The 13,796-nt window shown below is 43.8% G+C and overlaps 1 protein-coding gene across 3 annotated transcripts in view; it reads right to left on the bottom strand.

Annotated features, from left to right (window-relative positions):
* The window catches only part of ITPR2 (inositol 1,4,5-trisphosphate receptor type 2), a 182,328-nt gene that overhangs the window by 141,414 nt on the left and 27,118 nt on the right, over window positions 1-13,796 (bottom strand). For all 3 annotated transcript variants that reach the window (XM_081330822.1, XM_081330820.1, XM_081330821.1), the window contains exons 2-4: window positions 7,774-7,844; window positions 1,771-1,886; window positions 241-327 (exon numbers count right to left, since the gene is read on the bottom strand). In XM_081330822.1, the coding sequence (XP_081186948.1) occupies window positions 241-327; window positions 1,771-1,886; window positions 7,774-7,844 (274 nt within the window). The remainder of the gene's footprint in view (window positions 1-240; window positions 328-1,770; window positions 1,887-7,773; window positions 7,845-13,796) is intronic.

The following is a 13,796-nucleotide window of genomic DNA, read 5'->3' as shown; positions in this document are numbered from 1 at the left end:
AATCAGTGTCATATAATGTATAAAATTCATTTAAGTCTCTAGCCCAGGGGTCTTCAAACTTGGCCCTTTTAGGACTTGTGGACTTCAACTCCCAGAATTCCTCAGCCAGCGTGCACGCTGGCTGAGGAATTCTGGGAGTTGAAGTCCACAAGTCCTAAAAGGGCCAAGTTTGAAGACCCCTGGCTCTAGCCCATTTTGGCCACAAACCCCCTAAACTCTTTGAGGCTTTCAAAAACTCACCTGGATCACATTGCTGTATTTTACAATTTCCCCCAGCAACTTCCGGTTCTCACATTCGTTCTGCTTCTGTTCCAGTTCAGCTGCATGCTGCAAGTTAATAGGTCCAGTTGAGTTATTAACAGAATAATAGAGTTGGAAGGAAGGAAGGAAGGAAGGAAGGAAGGAAGGAAGGAAGGAAGGAAGGAAGGAAGGAAGGAAGGAAGGAAGGAAGGAAGGAAGGAAGGAAGGAAGGAAGGAAGGAAGGAAGACAGAATAACAGAATTGGAAGGGATCTTAGAGGTCTTCTAGTCCAACCCCCTACTCAAGCAGGAGACCCTATACCATTCGGACAAATGGCTGTCCAATCTCTTCTTGAAAGCCTCCAGTGATGGAGCACCCACAACTTCTGGAAGCAAGCTGTTCCACTGGTTAATTGTTCTCACTCTCAGGAAATTTTTCCTTAATTCTAGATTGGTTCTCTCCTTGATTAGTTCTGAAGCCCCAAATGGCCCTCAAGAGTAGCCTCTAGATCAGCGGTTCTCAAAATTTGTGGTCTGGGGGACCCCTGATGATTCCCCATACCCTTTCAAGGGCTCCAGAAAGTCAAATAAACAAACATTTTAACATTCCTCAGTTTTAACTTCTAATACAGTACACGTAGATTGATTCTGAGCAAAGCTTTTGGAGTCCTCAGTCACCTTTAAGAAGGCAAATGGGTTCTGAGACCAAAATGTTAGAGAAATACTCCTCTAGATCAGGGGGTCCCCAACCCCCAATCTGTGGGCTGTGGCACATTGGGATCCGGGCCACGCAAGTGATGGCTGAGCACACAAAGCTCCATTTGTGCGCGTAAAACCATCCTCTACCCTACACCTGCCAGTCCATGGAGCCAGAGAAGTTGGCGACCCCTGCTCTCCGTGAAACTGCTCTTAAATATAATTTATATTTAACTATTAAATATAATTGACTATTAAATATAATAGTCAATAAGGTGTATGGAGGTTGAAGTCCCAATATCCAGAATGTATTCTCCTTTCTATGCCAGTGTTCCCCAACTTTGGGGGGATGGCAGCCTGGAGCGGGGGAGGGGGAAAAAGAAGGGATGGTTTTGTGGGAGGGGTAAACGCATGTGCGTGCCTGAACACCCGCTGCTCGCACGCCTTGAGCGCTCAGGCGAGTAGGGCCACGAACGCCTGTGACGCTTGCGACGACCCTCACGCAAGTGGGGCGGTGCACGTGTTCACACACACGTGCCCCGGCCAGCCACTCATGCGGCCCGCTAGTTGGGGGCCACGGTCCCACAGGTTGGGGACCTCCGATCCGTGCCAATGTTCCTCAACCTTAGCTAAGATGTATGGATTTCAACTTCCAGAATTCTCAAAAGTTGCCGAGGTTGAGGAACCCCCGTTCTACACCGCAAATGGGACTCCGTTCCTGTCGACTTGGGGGACATGTGAACTCGGCCGACGGTGGTTTCTGAACCAACCACCTTTCGACGAAACAAGGCTTTGTGGGCTACAGAAAGACAGCCAGGAGCTCGGCGCCTCTTACTTGTAGCTTTTTCAGCAAGGCGGCTTCGGTGTGGTTGCCTTGTTTCGCTTGTTTCGCTTTCCAGTACTGCTTCTGTGCCGAATAGCGGTTCATAGGACACACTTTGAAAAGGCAATCTGAAGAAAAAAAAGCACAAAACCAAGATTTAAAAGAAGGATCTTCTCTCCTCTTTCTACTTTTGCAAATGCTGGCTGGTGGGAGAGCTTGCCGACATAATTGATAGACCAGAGGCATGCAACTGACCCAGCTGGAACTTGCAAAGCCTTTTTTATATCAAATTTTATTAATTTTATCAAAATATAAGACGCAAAGTAAAATAAAAAGCAATCGAAAATTGGGGGAAGGAAAAAGGGGAAGAAAGGCATTGACTTCCAAATCTCTTTGGCACAGTAGGAGATAATAACATTACAGCTCAACTTTTTATTTTATACAATAGTATATATTAGCCATTTCTGTAACAGCGAACCTGTCTTATCAATGAAAAGAAAACCACAATTTCATATATATATATTTTTCTATCACAAGCACACATTCCAGAAGCAATTTCTAAACGAAAACAAAATTAAATATATTCTCTTCTTTGGATTTAACAGATTTAACGATCTCTGCTTTTTCTTGCAAAATCAAGAAAATCCAGTTGCCATTTTGGAAAAAGCACTTTTGGCCATGATCTGGATGACTGAGACTGTCCATAGACAATGGATGCTGTGAGCGAGAAGGAATGAAGAAGCTGGCAAGATGGGACAGAGTCTTGAAATAGAGAGAAGTGTGAGAGAGAAAGTCGACACAACTCTACTTTGATGTTGCTTAACAGATATCAGGATTCTGTTATTCTACTTTACTGTAATAAAATTCTACGTGGGACAAACGGCACATCATTAAAAAGCAGGATCCATGAACACCGGCTGGCCCTCAAATGCCACGATTCCAAATCCATAATCTCTACCCACGCCGACATCAAACAGCACCAGTTCGATTGGAGCAACACAAAAATCATCGGCCACGCGGTTACCACCCGCCACGCTCGTGAGTTCAAGGAAGCCTGGTGCTCCAGAAGCAATTCCATCCACAGGCACATCAACCTACAACCAGCCTACAAAGCCCTCAGAATCCGTATCAACCGCACAACCGACCAGAGACGGCACTGACCCCCAACCAAACCACACAAGCCCCCCTCCCACCAGCAGTTCACCTCCCAATGACCCTGACCCAATGTAACCTCCCCATCACAAGACCTATCAAAGACTCTCATGATGATTCACACGTGACCCATCACTCGACACACCCACACCTGAAGCCCTCGTAAGCAGAAGAACACCGACACTGACGGCCCCTAAACTCCGCTGAAGATGTTACCTAGCCTGGCAACGAAACGTTCGGAAACCAACCCACAAGCTCAGAGGACGAACCTCCACCCTCATAATAAAAAGCATTTGAACCATACATGTTATTTGCCTTGGCCTATTCTGGTGAGCTGACATCAATCTTCATAGCTTGCTCGTTCCTTCCTTTTCTCAAGGTCAGTTTTTCTTTTTTTTCTTTTTTGCAACTCTTTAATCCCTTGTTTCGGGGTAGAGTCAAAGCGTCTGAATGGAGCTGAGCATTTACTGGCTGGCTGCCCTTCCTGACGCCTACACGGAGTTCACAGTACATGTTATTTCTTAGCTCCCTGATAGAGAAACATCTGCCGCTACCTAGGATTGAACTTTCAACTTTCCGAGTGGGAGGCGAGCGTGTTCACCTCTAGGACACCACACCACTCTCCCAAGGTCAGATATAAATTCCTTCAATGCCACCACCGCACATGGGTGCTGCTTGGCCAGTAGAGGGTACTCCTCAATCCGTTTAGTGACCGCACAAAGTTACAACAGCACTGAAAAACATTACCTATGACTGATCTTCTCACGACCGTCATAGCATCCCCACGGTCACGGGGATGAATTTATGATGGCTGTAATGTCCCTGGAAGTCGCACGATCGACATTGGTGACCTTGCCAGCCAGCATTCCGACAAGCAACGTAAATAGAGAGAGTGGACTAATTTCATGACTCTCGGATCTGTTTAACAACGGCCTGATTCGCTTGCAAGGAAGGTCATAAAATTGGATGCAACTCACTTAACCTGGTGAGGTTAAATTCTGGCCTCAAATGCGGTCGTACGTCAAGGACTATCTGTGCATAGCACAATCCTGGCTACCCTCTTCCCTTTCCTCACCTCCTTCTGCAGACATAGCGTCCCCCTCCCAACCAGCTGAAACTTTGGGGGGTCTGGTAGCCGTTGTGACTCTAGGCACGTGGTTTTCACACACAAGCCTACATGCACGGAAATGCACAAAAACAGCTCCCAACCTGATCAGATTCCAGATGCCTGACAACAGCTTCACAAATTCGAAAAGGGGAAAACGCTGGTCTGACATCAATGCATTTATTAGGGAACAATTACTAGGAAGTTGGGCAGCCTGGGGGGGGGGAGGAGGATTCCATTGCATATTTGTGTTTTTTTCCCCAGTTTCCATGTCTTTCAAAACGGCTTCCCTAGTGAAAAACCTCGAAAAATACATGCAAATGACTTCCTTTTTCTCCTCTGCTGTTCTCTTTGCACAATAAAGCACAGAAGGGGCATTGAAGAGAAAGTTTTTGTGAACTGCTAACACCACGTCCCAAGCTCATTCTTCCTTTCCTCTCGTTCGCTTTTGTTTTTTGTGTTTTTGCTTTTTTGCACAAAGGTCAGCTTAGGTAGCTGGTTGCAAAAACAAGCAACTATTGCGACACGGACCGGACCGTTTGTCTTTCCTGCATGAAAATGAAGCTCCCCCCCCCCGCCCCCCAAAGAATTCACTGCTTTGGATGGCTCAAAAAATATTGCAATCCAGGTGCAATAAATGTGATACAGGTAGTCTTTAGGACAGTTTGTTTAGCAATCATTCGAAGTTACAACGGCGCTGAAAAAAACTGACTTATGACCATTTTTCACACTTACAAACAGTTGCAGGATCCCCGCAGTCGTTGAAGAGAGAAAACTTTGGGGTGCCCCTCAGGTGAAGAGAGCTGTGTGCGCGCATCGGCTTGCCTCTCGCACGGCCCAGTTCCAAAAAGGCCACAGCCCGATAATTGGGGACTCCTCTTTTATGCGTATGTTTGACAGTTTGTTTCACACACTTTTTTTGTCTTTGTGGTTCTTGTTAGGCCCTCTTTCCCCCCCCCTTTGTTGGGTTTTTGTATTTTCACTTTGCAAATAAATAAAACATTTACAGGCACTTACTTACGATAGAACTGAGCCCCAAATTTCTGCTGATACGAGATGGTTATCAATTGAAAAAAGATTGATAAAGAGAGCATATATTTGATTTTACATGTGATGACAGAGGCAAGAATCATGTTCGCCACAATATTGGAAAAATGAAGAATTGCCACCAGAGGAAGAAATAATTTAAAAAAAAAATACTAGAATGTGCAGAAATGGACAGACTGAGGCTGAGAGAAAAAGAAGAAACAGAATACGATCAGACTTGCGACTTATTTTATCAATGGCTGGAGAAAAGAATAAAGGATTAGGAATTAAAGTTGTATGAGTGAATGATAAACTCAGACAACTCGTTGTTGAATAAGTACTATTGAATTGTATTATATATATATATATATATATGTGTGTGTGTGTGTGTGTGTGTGTAGATCTTTGGTCATTCGGGTTTTTCCCCACGTAGAATTGGAGATATCAGGGCAACGTTTCGACGAAATCTCATCTGTCATCCTCAGGCTGGTGACTTCAGCTTCGTTCTTCTGGGAGAAGTGTGTGGTAGTGGCTGTTTTTTCTTCTTTTTTAAACTTTCTTTTTTTAAAAAAGAAGAAAAAACAGCCACTATCACACACTTCTCCCAGAGAACGAAGCTGAAGTCTTTATTTCCTGTGTCAGCCTAACCTGAAGGCCATCGACAGGCAGTAGTCATACCGGTGACAGCTCACATTTGTGTAAATTTTTTAAATTGCTAACAAAGAATTAAGGGAGACTGATATGCATTTCAAACTTATTAGTTTTCATCAGTCAGCCATACCCTTCTGAGATTCGAACCTGGGCTGATTGCACATCACTGATGAAAACTAATAAGTTGTCCCATGTTTGGGGCCTAGCAAGGTAATCTAAAAATAGTTAACAAGCATTTGACACATATCTCCCCTTGCTTCTCAGCTAACAAAGCGAGAGAGAGCCTGTGGCTTAGAGGTGAAAACAACTGCCTAATGTGCAATCAGCCCAGGTTCGAATCTCAGAAGGGTATGGCTGACTGATGAAAACTAATAAGTTTGAAATGCATATCAGTCTCCCTTAATTCTTTGTTAGCAATTTAAAAAATTTACACAAATATGAGCTGTCACCGGTGTGACTACTGCCTGTCGATGGCCTTCAGGTTAGGCTGACACAGGAAATAAAGATTTGTCCCATGTTTGGGGCCTAGCAAGGTAATCTAAAAATAGTTAACAAGCATTTGACACATATCTCCCCTTGCTTCTCAGCTAACAAAGCGAGAGAGAGCCTGTGGCTTAGAGGTGAAAACAACTGCCTAATGTGCAATCAGCCCAGGTTCGAATCTCAGAAGGGTATGGCTGACTGATGAAAACTAATAAGTTTGAAATGCATATCAGTCTCCCTTAATTTGAGGGTGTCTTGGCGACATTTCGACAAGGTCCCACTCGTCATCTTCAGGCTGGTGTCTTTGGTTTTGTGCTTGTGTGAGCGAAGCGTGATCGGAGCTGCCGTCTCTCTATAAATACTGGTGGGGATGTGTGGGGTGCTGGCTTTGCTGCTGTAAGTGGATTGGTTGGCTATGATGGAAACAGGTAAAATTTGCAACCGTTTAATGCTTAAGAAATTGTTAGGCACACCTAAATTGCCACCAGTCCAACTAGTTAAGTCAACCTTGTAAAACCTTTCCAAATACATAACTGTGTGGCTTTTAAGATTCAAAAAGAAAGAAAATATTTACTGATCAACAGCAGAGACACAGACAACAAGCTCGGAGAAACAAAAGGAATTAGGTAGCACTTTTTTCTGATGAGCAAATTTTATAGCTTTTTGTGAGCTCCTATTTTCCACCCCCTCTGCTTATATGGTTCTCCTCTTAGAAGCTTCTACAGAGACTCCCCGACGTACGACCCCAATTGAGGCGGAAATTTCCCCACTGTGGTCCTAAGTCGAGTCGGACCCAATTTTACGACCATTTTCATGACAGTCGTTAAATGAATCGCTCTGGTCATTAAGTGAATCCGCACTCATAAGTGTGAAGCCATTCTTACAAGTGGTGCTTTTCTGCTGGAAACCAGGTTACAAATAGCAGTCACATAACCGCAGGACATTACAACCGGTGTTAAATGTTGCCAAATGACCAAATTGCAATCAGATGACAATGCAGGTTGCAGTCATAAGTGCAAGAACCAGTTGTAAGCTTGAGGAGTGAACTTTTTTTTTGGCACTGTTGTAACTTCAAACAGTTGCTAAACGAATGGTTGCAATTGAGGACTATCTGTACAACAATTCAGAACGAGCTTCCCCCTTAATGTTGCCCAAGCATGTCAGAGTAGAAATACTCAGACTTCCCAATTATCCTGGCAACTACTGGTGGGAATTTCTTGGCGGTATATTCCCAACTCACTTGGAAGGACTCTATCTTTTGAGAATCTCGGTTCTAGTATAAGTAATAATAAAAACAATTGTAACAATGGCAGTTGTTACAATTGGTTGTTATTTACAATGTCCTTTTAATGTTGTCAGTGCCGCTAGAAATTCTGTTTATATCAAGCACTACAAAGCAAACAACGAATACAGTCACCATGTGCTTTACTGCTCAACTGCTTAACTCTAACAGGAAGCAGGAAACTCTACTGAGGACAAAAGAGCAGAGAGTTTATACCATAGACCCAAACTTGTAAATACCACCAAGTGCTGGCTGAATACTACTGTAGTTGTTGCATGGAAACACATTCCAACAATGAATTCCAACAAGGGCTTACCTCGGAATTTTTTGGGTGGATTGCAAAGATCGCCTGCTTCGGGCTGAACCACACATCTGTCATCCACCAGCCTAGAAGAAAATTCAAAATGAACAGGATTTATCGTGACTTTTGCATTTATTGATTGAAGCAAAGTGTCCAAAGCTACGACTTTGGCTCTTTTGATTTCACACAACCATAAAACAAATGCTACCCAAAATATAGGTCCTCACGTGAAAAACGTACCAATGTCCAGTTTTGGCACACAACCATGGACTCAATAATTTCCACCCTCTGCGGAATTCTTTTTCAGAATACATAAAAAAGAAGAGTCCTAATTCTTTAGGTGGAGTTCACAGAGGCAGTGTGACCTTGTGAAAACAAAGGGCATGTTTTCAATTATTGGTCTCGGACAGTAAACCAATTCGCTGAACTGAAGCACAGGTGATCCTCGACTTACAACAGTTTGCTTAGCGACCATTTGAAGTTACAACGGCGCTGGAAAAAGTGATCTATGACTGTTTTTCATATTTAACGACCGTCGCGTGATCAAAATTCAGGCACTTGGCAACAAAATTCAAGACACTTGCAAATACAAGTTGCAAATATGCAACTCATATTTATGACGGTCGCCGTGTCCCAGGGGTCACGTGATCCCCTTTTGCCACCTTCTGACAAGAAAAGTCAATGGGGAAGCCTGATTCACTTGGCAACTAACTTAAACAACTGCAGTGATTCACTTAACAACTGTGTCAAGAAACGTCATAAAATGGGGCAAATCTCGCTTAGCCAATGTCTCACTTAACAATAAATATTTGGGGCTCAATTGTGTCCGTAAGTCAAGGACTACATGTATGTAGATATAATAGCATGCTAGGCAATTCAGCCCTACCCAGCAGAGGTCAGAATAACAGAACAATAGAATAACAGAATCGGAAGGGACCTTGGAGGTCTTCTAGTCCAACCCCCTGCTCAAAGCCACCGTCATTACTTTTCTGAGCACTTGTTTTTAAACGGATCCAACTAAATGAACAGAGATACTGTGATAAGAGAGAGAGAGAGAGAGAGAGAGAGAGAGAGAGAGAGAGAGAGAGAGAGAGAGAGAGAGAATATGTTGGGGAATATTAAAAGGCAGAATATTATATTTCCCCAAAGGATCTTAATGGCAGAAACCAATCCCCACCCCAATTCTCTCTGCCCCAAATAAAACCAGGTCTGCAGAAATGCAGATGTGATAAACCTGTCAGAAAGACTGGAGCCAGGAAGCTTGGAGCTGATGGGATTAGAAAGACAAAGATCTCTAGAATCAACAACCCCCCACACCAAATAATCCAACACAGGACATAGTCATCAGCCACAGCCCCAGGGAAGCAGGATGTGACCCTTGGGAAATAAATAGGATTAATCCACCACTATCAGAATAACAGAGAGGCACACTTGGACTCAGGTCAAAGTTCATGCCACAGGAACAACTCCAAACAAAAGCTCAAGAAGGTATAAAACCCCACCATTCCCAGCTACATGTGGTCAGCTTTCCCACAGCCATCTTTCTGTCTGGCTCCCCTCTTCAATAAACTGCAGCCTTCTTTCTAAAGCAGTCTCCATTTTGTTTATTCCCAGCTTAGGACTGAACCCTGATAAAAAATTTTCTTTTCGGGGAGGGGGGGAGGGGGGGAGGTAGGGGGGGGAGGAGGGAGGGGGAAGGGGGGATTCTTAAAGGAAAATTGTATTTTAAAACTTTTCAATAAAAAAAAATAAAAAAAAATTTCTTTTCAACAGAGCCATCCCTCTTCCACTGGAATTTCATCCCTGGGCTTTTGAAATCCTCTCTAAACCACTGGCAAACACAGCAACCTAGTTGTCATTCAGGCACAATCCTCATGTAAATGACCTCACTGTTTCCTAACAAATTAGTAACCAGTACAAGCCTTGCAAAGGGTGCTTGCATGCAAAAAGAGGAAGAAGAAGAAGAAAAAAGTTTTAAAAAAAAAACAAGCTAGAAAGCTCGGAAAGCTTTGCATTTGGATCTATTTCTTACAAGGTTTCCTTTCATTGTGCATGGAGAAATTCCACATTTCCTCCATGCTCCGTTCACCGTTGAAACTTCAGGGGGGTGACTGCCAGGTCCTCTGGATTTACTGCAGCTCACAGGAAGTGATAAGCAGAAAATTCATTCCCAGCAAAGAGGAGGGCTCGCATGAGCTTGGCTCAAGATGCAGCTGGATTTTTTTTATTCTCCTTGCCGTCTGATTTTGGGAGGGGACAGTCAGAAGGGGGAAAAACAGAGCACTGAAGTGCCAAGAATCCAGCGTTGTTCCGCAAACAACAAGCTAAAGCAATTAACAGGGTTGCAAATCAGTCTGCCTTTACGACAGCTTCTTGAACCCACTACCAATGGCAATATTTTTACCCTGTTCTGTATTTTTCCTTTATTTTTACTCTTTTTTTTAACATGCCTCTAGTTGCAATTCTGGTCTGTGATCATAAGAAACATTCTATTCTGTTCTGTTCTATTCTATTCTAATTTTCCAATATCTATTCTATTCTAATTCTAATTCTAATTCTAATTCTAATTCTATTCTATTCTATTCTCCATTCCTCCATTCCATTCCATTCCATTCCATTCCATTCCATTCTATTCTATTCTATTCTATTCTATTCTATTCTATTCTATTCTATTCTATTCTATTCTATTCTATTCTCCATTCCTCTACTCTACTCTACTCTACTCTACTCTACTCTATTCTATTCTATTCTATTCTATTCTATTCTATTCTATTCTATTCTATTCTATCCTATCCTATCCTATTCTATTCTATTCTATTCTCTATTCTGTTCTGTTCTATTCTATTCTATTCTATTCTATTCTATTCTATATTCTGTTCTATTCTATTCTATTCTATTCTATTCTATTCTATTCTATTCTATTCTATTCTATTCATTCCAATATCTATTCTATTCTATTCTATTCTATTCCAGTGATGGTGAACCTTTTAGAGACCGAGTGCCCAAACTGCAACCCAAAACCCACTTATTTCTCGCAAAGTGCCAGCACAGCAATTTAATCTGAATACTGAGGTTTTAGTTTAGAAAAAACCAACTCACACATTAACATCTTTTGTCTTAAAAGAAAAACACAATAACAAAGCTTTCAATGATACAAACAACTTTTTATTGAAAGGTGAAAGTTTGCATTTGGCATGCTTTTGAACAATTCATGTGATTTTTGCTGATAATTTGTCTAACCTTGGCTTATACTTTGTAACTTTGAGAGCAACACATGCAGCACTCGGGTCATCCGTTAGTCTGTTTCTGGTGTCAGATTTGATATAACTCAAAGCTGAAAACAGCGCGCTCACTCCGGAGGCTTGTTTTGGCTAGGAAGGGGCTTGAGAAATGGCTTTTTCCTACGAAAACATAGCCAAAGAGCAAGGTGTGCATGCCCACAGAGAGGGCTCTGAGTGCCCCCTCTGGCACGCATGCCATAGGTTGGCCACCACTGCTCTATTCTATTCTCTATTCTCTATTCTCCATTCCATTCCATTCCTTATTTTCTCTTCTCCTCTCCTCTCCTCTTCTCGTCTCTTCTCTTCTTTTCTCTTCCCTTCCCTTCCCTTCTTCCCTTCCCTTCTCCTTGAGAAAAATAGAGACACTTGGAGAAAAAAACCTGGCATTCACTAGGGCCATAGATATACTTCCAGATATCTTCTTGCTACATAAATGCAATTCCGGTCCCACCTCTGTTCGTAAGTCGAGGACACCTGTCTCGTCAAATGAGCAGTCGATATACACAAGATGCAATAAAATCCTTCATTTTCGAGGTGAAATCTTCACCTCCTTCGTGGAGGGGGAATACCCAGCCATAACGCCGCCCCCTCTTCTACGATCAAACTCAGAAAAATAGGAAATGCTATTTTAGCTGGGAACTTTCCTCTATGCAACTGAAACCCCACCCACGTAGCACTTCGTTTATGCACGCAGGGGAAGGTGTCCTGGCATCTTAAAAAGTTCACTGAAAGCTATCATGATAAGTGTGTGTGTGTGTGTGTGTGTGTGTGTGTGTGTGTATAAACATATAAAGACTGTTAGACAGAGATTGAGCAAATGTGGAAAAAGAAAGCAAGTTGCGGTGCCAAAGTGGGGTGGTGCCACAAGAAGAAAGGGCAAAAAAAATCTCAAAACGTCAGTTACAAAAAAATTGTTTCACTCAGAGCAACAATATCTTTACACGGTTTGAGTTCTTTGGGAAGGGTAAAAGTCAAAAGTATCAAACTTAAGTCAGAATTATCAGGTACTGAATAATGATGATGATGATGATGATGATGATGATGATGATGATGATGATGATGATAGCAGCAGCAGCATCTGACTGACTGTGCAGCAATAACAATAAGAATTGTCTAGCCATCCATAATAAGGATGATGATGATGTTGGCACCCATTTGGCTGAGTCAAACTCTTGGCGATTCTATAGCTCAGGTCTCTCCGCTTCCGATCTCATGCAACGTCAACCACCCCAACTCGGTCAGTTAGGAAAGACAGACTCCTGGTCCATGATAAACCAAAAGTACACTTTACTAACTTTGCAACCAGTTCTACGTGGGACAAATTAAAAACCAGGATCCACAAACACCGGCTTGCCGTCAAACGCCACAATCCCAAATCCTTAATCTCTACCCACACCAACACCGAACAGCACCAGTACAACTGGAGCAAGACAGAGAATCATTGGCCACGCTGCCACCTGCCACGCTTGTGAGTTCACTGAAGCCTGGCACTCCACAAGCAATTCCGTCCACAGACAAACAATCAGCTTACAAACCCCCCCTTAGAATCCAAATCAATCACAGCCAACCAGAGACAACAGTGACCCCCCAACCAACCCACGCAAGCCTCCTCCTCCCCCCCACCAGCAGTTCACTTCCCAAGGACCCTGAATTGATCTAACCTCCCCATCACAAAACCCATCACAAGCCTCTCACCGATGACTCACACCTGACCCATCACAAGGCCCTCACTCGACACACCCACACCTGAAGCCCTTATAAACAGAACGCCGACACTGACATCCCCTATACCCGTGGTGGTGAACCTATGGCACAGGTGCCACAGGTGGCATGCAGAGCCCTCTCTGTGGGGACGCGCCCCATTGCCCCAGTCCTAGGCCTTCAGCTGTGTTTTATAAAACCTTTTCGCTTTAGGCCTCCACCGCCATGTGCAAAAAAAAAAGTTCAATCAATCAATCAATTTCAACTTCTCACAGGAAAAGAAAAGATCTTGCAAAGTTGGAATTGATTGATTGAACTTTTTAGTCCCACCCAGTCTGCTGTTACCACCGCAGACATGCCCACCCAATTGGCCACACCCACCCAATGAGCCACACCCACCCAAAGGGCCACGCCCACCCAGCACCCGATTATACATAAGTGGGTTTCGGGTTGCCATTTGGAAACTCGGTCTCTAAAAGGTTCGCCATCACTGCCCTATACCTGTGGTGGTAAACCTATTGTTCTGTACCAGCCTACTACCGGCCCTGCAGAAAAGGCAGGGACAACCCCTTTACAAAATGGCAAGAGGCTGGAACTAAGCCTGCCAAATTTATTAACATAAAACAGAGCAAACAGAGCAAACACGAACCATGAAACAGGAGCTATTCAAACGGTTGCCTTCAGCAAACCAGCCCTCCCACACATTCCCCTTTTAAACAGTTCAGGGCGTGGCTTCTCTCTGCCTCCTTCCAAGGTGCCCCATTGCCTTCCTCTGTTTACTCCTGATTGACTGCCTCCTGCGTCGGGCGTCCTTGAACAGGGCCAGCTGTGGGTCATCTTCATCCACGCTGTCAGGCTCACACAGCTGGGTCTGCGTCATAACCAGATGGCTGAGGGCTCTGCGGAGCCTCAAGGCTATCCTCAGCAAGCTCTCCAACACCCCCCTCCTCCTCCTCTGAATCATCTGACCCAACTGCTGAACCCACAGGCTGACCCTGAATCACAACACCTATGGCCCGCATGCCAGAGCTGGCACTCAGAGCCCTCACTGTGGGC

The sequence above is a fragment of the Vipera berus genome (assembly GCF_964194415.1).
Source record: "Vipera berus genome assembly, chromosome: 6".
Taxonomy (NCBI): domain Eukaryota; kingdom Metazoa; phylum Chordata; class Lepidosauria; order Squamata; family Viperidae; genus Vipera; species Vipera berus.
The sequence above is the reverse complement of the archived record's forward strand: the minus strand, read 5'-3'. Positions and strand labels throughout refer to the sequence as shown.